Source organism: Poecilia latipinna, unplaced genomic scaffold, assembly GCF_001443285.1.
Source record: "Poecilia latipinna isolate Pla-1442-1.1 unplaced genomic scaffold, P_latipinna-1.0 Scaffold311, whole genome shotgun sequence".
Lineage (NCBI taxonomy): Eukaryota > Metazoa > Chordata > Actinopteri > Cyprinodontiformes > Poeciliidae > Poecilia > Poecilia latipinna.
Genome location: NW_015112927.1, coordinates 139,890 through 145,889, shown reverse-complemented (window position 1 = coordinate 145,889; position 6,000 = coordinate 139,890). Strand labels below are relative to the sequence as shown.

General features: G+C 43.6%; 1 protein-coding gene across 1 annotated transcript in view; it reads right to left on the bottom strand.

The window, feature by feature from the left end:
- map3k22 (mitogen-activated protein kinase kinase kinase 22) overlaps window positions 1-6,000 on the bottom strand; it is a 51,819-nt gene that overhangs the window by 12,594 nt on the left and 33,225 nt on the right. Inside the window, exons 12-16 of the mRNA XM_015034774.1 lie at window positions 5,430-5,501; window positions 4,548-4,712; window positions 3,002-3,150; window positions 2,751-2,882; window positions 289-418 (exon numbers count right to left, since the gene is read on the bottom strand). Of these exons, the coding sequence (XP_014890260.1) occupies window positions 289-418; window positions 2,751-2,882; window positions 3,002-3,150; window positions 4,548-4,712; window positions 5,430-5,501 (648 nt within the window). The remainder of the gene's footprint in view (window positions 1-288; window positions 419-2,750; window positions 2,883-3,001; window positions 3,151-4,547; window positions 4,713-5,429; window positions 5,502-6,000) is intronic.

The following is a 6,000-nucleotide window of genomic DNA, read 5'->3' as shown; positions in this document are numbered from 1 at the left end:
GTCAACTTAACATCTTTTAATACAAAAACACGGTGGACCACCTCGACGCCCCCACCACCGGGCTTAGCAAGTTTTCTGGGGGAAACTCTCCACCCCTTTGTGTTGATTTACCACCAAAATCCCCCCTAAAATACGTTGAGGTTTGCGGATGTATTGTGGGGGGGAATGAATACTCTCTCAAAATGTTATAGTTTTCTGAGCAACTGGTTCAGTTTCTCTGAAGTTTTAGAAGTCATACATCGAATTAAAGCTCCCCTTTGACCTTTACAGGATTCCGGTTTCACTTACCTTTGATGTCCCTGTGCACAATCATGTTGCTGTGCAGGTAGGAAACTCCCTGAAGGATCTGCCTGGTGTATCTCCTTGTCACCTTCTCCGTCAGAGCCCCATAGGCTTTCAGCTGGTCTTTTATTGAGCCCTGGTGGGACAGCGAAAGAGCAACAACAGCTTTTATGAGAACGTGTGGAAAAATGAATCACGCTCGCGGCGAGATTCATCACAGCTACCAATACACTCAAACAAGAGTTATTTTTGTAATGGAAACGGCGCCTCGCTGCCAAATTCCAAACACGAAACCCAAATATGTAAACAGCGCCGTAAGAGGATTGTCTAATGCTGAGATCAAACAGCGTTTTTGTTCCCTTTTTGAGTTCTTCCAAAGGAAATCTTTGCGGAGTGAAGGTGTGATCCAATACCACTTAAGATGCGGTTAAAAAAAAAAAAAAACATGTTTCTCTTTACTTTCAGCTGTCAACAACACACCTCTAAGACAAACCTCAAGCTTAGCCCTCCCACTCTGAACCACCGGCTCCTTCCCTGGGCCACTCAAGTTTTATCGAGCACAGACCCACAAAACCTTGGCCTCTTGTCACCTCCTCCTCTTACATCAGCCAACTCCAACACACTATAAACGTTTCCATTTCCAGACAATGTGTGACTAAGACCGAGAAATTATAGAAAAAAGAAAAGAAAAAAAAAAAAAAGATCAACAGGCGACAGTCTCTCGCTAAAGAGCTCATTTTCACAGAAAATGATCCCATAAAACAGGCTGTTCTGCTCACATTAACCACTGAGACCATGTTTGGTGACAGCTGGTGACGCTTTTCAAATTGTTTTCTAGCTGAAATCGACTGCAGGAATCTTTCTTAAAAACAGCCGAGATTTAAACGAACGCTGTGTTTTTGAGGATCCTCATAAGTCATCATCAAAAACATTTTGAAATGAAGCCACAGTTCAAATACAATACATACTTTAGCTTTCCTTACTAATTATTTGCAAACTAATGTAGCTATGCACTGATCCAAATTTTCCTGGTTATTAATGATTTCCAGTTTTGTTTGAGTTTTTGAAAAAAAAAAAAATTCTCTCTAAAGTAAAATGGCAAATAAGACAAAAGCCAGATGTGGGTTATTTGATAGCGGTACTATTTTTTTAAAAATCCTATTGAAAATGAAGCAGATACATAACTATCCCATTTCTGCATCACAGCTTATGTCCACAATCTTAATCTGATGTGATTTTTAGTCAACTCAAAAGGTGCATCAAAGTACTCACTGTGTCTTTATGCATCTGTAGACCAGAAATGATTAAGTTCAGGAATAGCTTTGATGCACCCCAAGATTAGGGGTGAAAGAAATATCAGCTTTAGCATTAGTAATAAAGTTTAAAATCACATAGATCTGAAATATAGTAATTATAGTTCATTAGGCCTATGCCTTTAAGCACAGCCACTATCTAGGGCAACAAGGTTGCTTATTGCCCACTTAGTGAAATCCTGATTCAGGTCAGCACAAGAAAAGTAAGAAACCACAGAAAGCATCGAACTGAAGCTTCATTTGCTCGTCTCTGCAAACCCCCAGCAGGAGTCGACCTCTGTCTGCAGCCGATCACTGATGAGCAACAACAGACCCCGGGGTGTAGACACACAACTCTAAGAAATTTCACTTTTGACAGCTAGATTATATTAACTCTAAAGCAGAATGGGCACCTAGTTAAAAATGTCTGTTGCTTAATACATTATAGGCATCGTAACTTAATAAAATCAGACAAGCCATGTGGACAAATTAAACGTTCTTTTCCTGTAAATAATCGTTACTTCGAAGAAAATGTCAAACAAACAAAAAAAAAAAGGAAGCAATTATGGCTGCGTAATCTGATTTATCCGAATCAGTGAAACGCCATCCAACAGTATGAATATCATATTGCCGTGCAAAATGCCTTCTTATGACGACTGGAAATAACACCAAGCTAATCTTGCATTCTAAACAGTCCTTTGCAGTACCTTTAATGTGCAAACTAATACTAAAGATACCGAGGAGCATGTACTGTTGAATGAGGGCACTAAAGTAGCAACCCAACAGTGGAACCACAGGAGTCACCTTCAAAATAAAAGCATTTTCTTTTCACAATACAATTAGCTCTGTGTGCAGAATTTAATGCCTTTGGGCTGTCAAATGCTCAGAGCTCATCTACATAAAATGGAAGGAACTAGTGGAGTTTTAAAATCAAGAAGATATCCTTCTAGCGTCAGGTTCTTCTATGACTCGGAACCAGAATATGCACACAGCAGTCACCAAGTCCTCACCTTTGAAGATAAGTGTAGCAGCTCTCTTCAGCATAAAAGTTTATGCTCAGTTCATGTTTGTCATGTAAATATAAGCATTATTATGTTCAAAGTTCCTACAAAACCAAAAAAAAAAAAAGAAAAACAGTATTCCACAAGCATAAGTACTAGGTGGCAGAATACACACCCCGGGCATGAACTCAACAAAAATAGTGAGTTTTCTATGCTCCAGGTCCCGCAGACAGCCGTAGTACTGTACGATCCTGTCGTGACGCAAGTTCTTCAGCAGCTGGATCTCGCACTCCAGAGCATTCACTTCCTACAGAAAAAACAATCACTTAATATCTTTACATTTATTAAGATTTTTGCAAAAGAGAAAACACACACACAAAAGAATCCAGTAGGTTTATTCCAAACATATTTGCGCACAAACCTCACCTTGCTCGTTTCCTGGCTGTCGGGATCGAAGGGCACCTGCTTGGCGGCCAGCTCGCGGCCTGTGTCTGCGTCGTAGCAGAGGTAGACCTCCCCGAACGCCCCTCGTCCCAAGAGCTTTCCCTGCCGCCAGTTGACTGGCGCCCGTGGTGCTGCAGAAAAACAACACCAGATGATGAAAACCCACCGCTGGATTATTATTTTTTATTTTTTTTGCCAACTAAGCCCCTCGAAGACAGACAGCAACAGCGGAACTGTGATAAACCGATCCGAGCGAGCGCCGAGTTCCAAAGCAATAAAACACTGCTTAGACAGTAAAACCCTCCCAGACGGAATGTCAAATCCACCTTGGTTTGTCGAAGAGCTCCTACCGCAGACCCTCTCAGATTCAGGGAAACCCCAGATAAGACAGCCAGGCAGTGAAAACCGCGACCCGCCGACGCAAAGTTGTCAAAACCTAAGAAAGATTGTCGCGGCAGCGCTCATCCGCTTCAGTCCCAGACTCTGAGACTTTGTTTTGGAATTAGCCCGCTGCTTTTTGTGGCCGCATTAGACTAGTTTGGTTGTGCGTGGGTGAGGGCAGCGAGACGGAGACGTCGACCACAGACTGCTGAGCTGAGCTCTGGCAGGATGACAGAGGCTGTTTCTGAACAAACTGCAGATGTGATCAGGGAGCCTGCGACATGGACAGGTCTGCGTCGATCACAGAGGAATTATGCCTGTGGAGACTTACGGCATTACTGTACGTCACTGCTGCTCCTTCACACTCTGCATCACCAGGAATTAAAATAAGGCTGACGGAGGGTTGAAGGGAGAACGGATTATCTTTGATTTGGCACTAGCCGTTTCGGCGTAACAACTCAAGGTTTTCCCCACTTGTGTTAACGGAAAGCGCTTTGCTGAAAAGACCTGTTTAAATATTAAAGCACGGCTGTGTTTTTATCAGTTTATGAGGCTAATTAACTCCGTGTTTAAGAAAAATAATATTTATTTATGTTTTTAAAGAGGAACTAAGCAACAAATGGTTACAAAAAGCCACATGTTCAGAGTTACAACTTAAAGTGTGAAGATTTGCTGGTTGTTTTTTTTTATTATTATTGTAAACAGATTTTTTGTTCCATTTTTGGCTCACCTCTCACACAGTGAGCAAACATTACCCCCAGCCTTTAGTCACCTGCTTGTTTGCATCCAAAATTACATCACACACAAACATCACATCTCATCTGCAGATGGATTTGTTCATCCAATGTAGCACTGATAAAAAAAGAGGAAAAGTTCTGAAACGGACGGACGGACGGAATTTTTAGATCACAGGATATCAAATAACATTTCCCCATACTTGCTTCTTTTCCACACTTATCCAGCCCTAGAACATTTTTCTTGAATTCTATAGTTTTCCCACAATGTGCAGTAACTCCAATCACAGGTCTTGAAAACCGTCAGGAACTTAATTTTACCTGCAGCGGTCTCACTTTGTCTCTTTCGCACATGTTTTTTTGAAGACAGTCTTGCATAGATAGAAGTTTTCGGGTTAGGCCACTCTACTCACATTTGGCTGTGCCGCGCTGGCAGCTTTTGTCGGCAGTCCGGCCCAGCGAGCGCAGGTCGCTGAACGTCAGCGAGCTGTCACCGTTGTAGCTGCGTGTGCGACTGGAGGGAACCAGCTGGAAAAGGTTCTCCTGGGGCATGAAGCTGCGCGGGAGCGTCCTGCGACCTGCAAGCAGAAACACACTGGTGACTTTTTTTTATTTTCTCTCATTCTGTTACTCATTAGAGGCCAAGACTCAACGCCGGCCAGTCTCTCTCACCACTCAGTCCCACTTCCCTTTAGACAGGAAGAAGGCCGCTGTATTTTTATACAAGTTTGGGTTCGCCACAGGGAGACATAAATCACAGCTAGTCAAGGTTAGCCTCAGAGTGAGCAATTACTTGCAGCTGCCTGGAACAAGCGCTGCAACACTTAATGCACCAAGTTTATATGAGAGAAGTGTTTCGTCAGGGGCTAAAAAAAAAAAAAGGGGGAATGTTGAAGTAGAAAAATTATAATTTAGAAGGGGTCAGCTCCCAGACGCTAATGGCGCAGAGAACAGATGATTCCCTCAGTGCGTATGGTTCCGAACAGTGCCCAGACGATGTATATTCAGATTACCCACCAATAAAGTCATTGCTTTGTGTAAAGCAGGAGGTAACTATGGAACTGACACACCAAGTTTATCTTGTCTGATGTCTTTCCAAGATATATAACCAAGATCTTATTGTTAGAACTTTGAATTTTTCCAGCCAGGAACCGCTAATTTGCTTCAATCTCGACAACCTGCCATAATGTTCCAGAAAAGAACTCTTTAAAATTAAAACCAACACGCAATGTTTTTGTGCTTTCTTTATTTAAGCATAAGAATCTGTTGACTTTGTAGCAAAGGTGATTTCTTACGCTCGCCGTAATCCTTGCTGCGATTGGGCAACTGGAACTGCCGTGGGAAAGTTCCTCCCTTCCCGTGTCGACCTGAAAGAGGGAGCACAGAGGTAAAACCTTCACTCGCCGAAACGTTTAGTTTTCCCTTATGCCCCATCCACCTCTCGGCACCTCTCGCTTCAAACCTCATGCGCTCCTCTCCAAACGTGCACCGACGCACTGATGGAGCGCAATGATTAGAGAAGCTCGCATTTCCATAGATCACATCTGACAAGTCTCAGCGCACTGTTCCTGCTCATCCGTGCATGTCAAATCAGAGTTGAGCTCAGCAGAATGACACGCAGCTTTCCACACATGTAGCCCCGCTGCTGCTGCTGCTGCTGCTGCGTCACCCTGATGCAGCCCAGGCAGAAACTTGAAACAGTCCTCCACTCTGCGGAGGCATATTAAAGGCAGGTGGGGAGCCCCGTTGACGCACGTGCGCGGCGACCCTCGCAGCACACGCGCTAGAATAGGAGTGGTGATGGTAATGGTGGGAGGAGGGGGGGGTGGGAGACTGGGTCTCAATTGAAAGCAGCTGTTCCGTCAC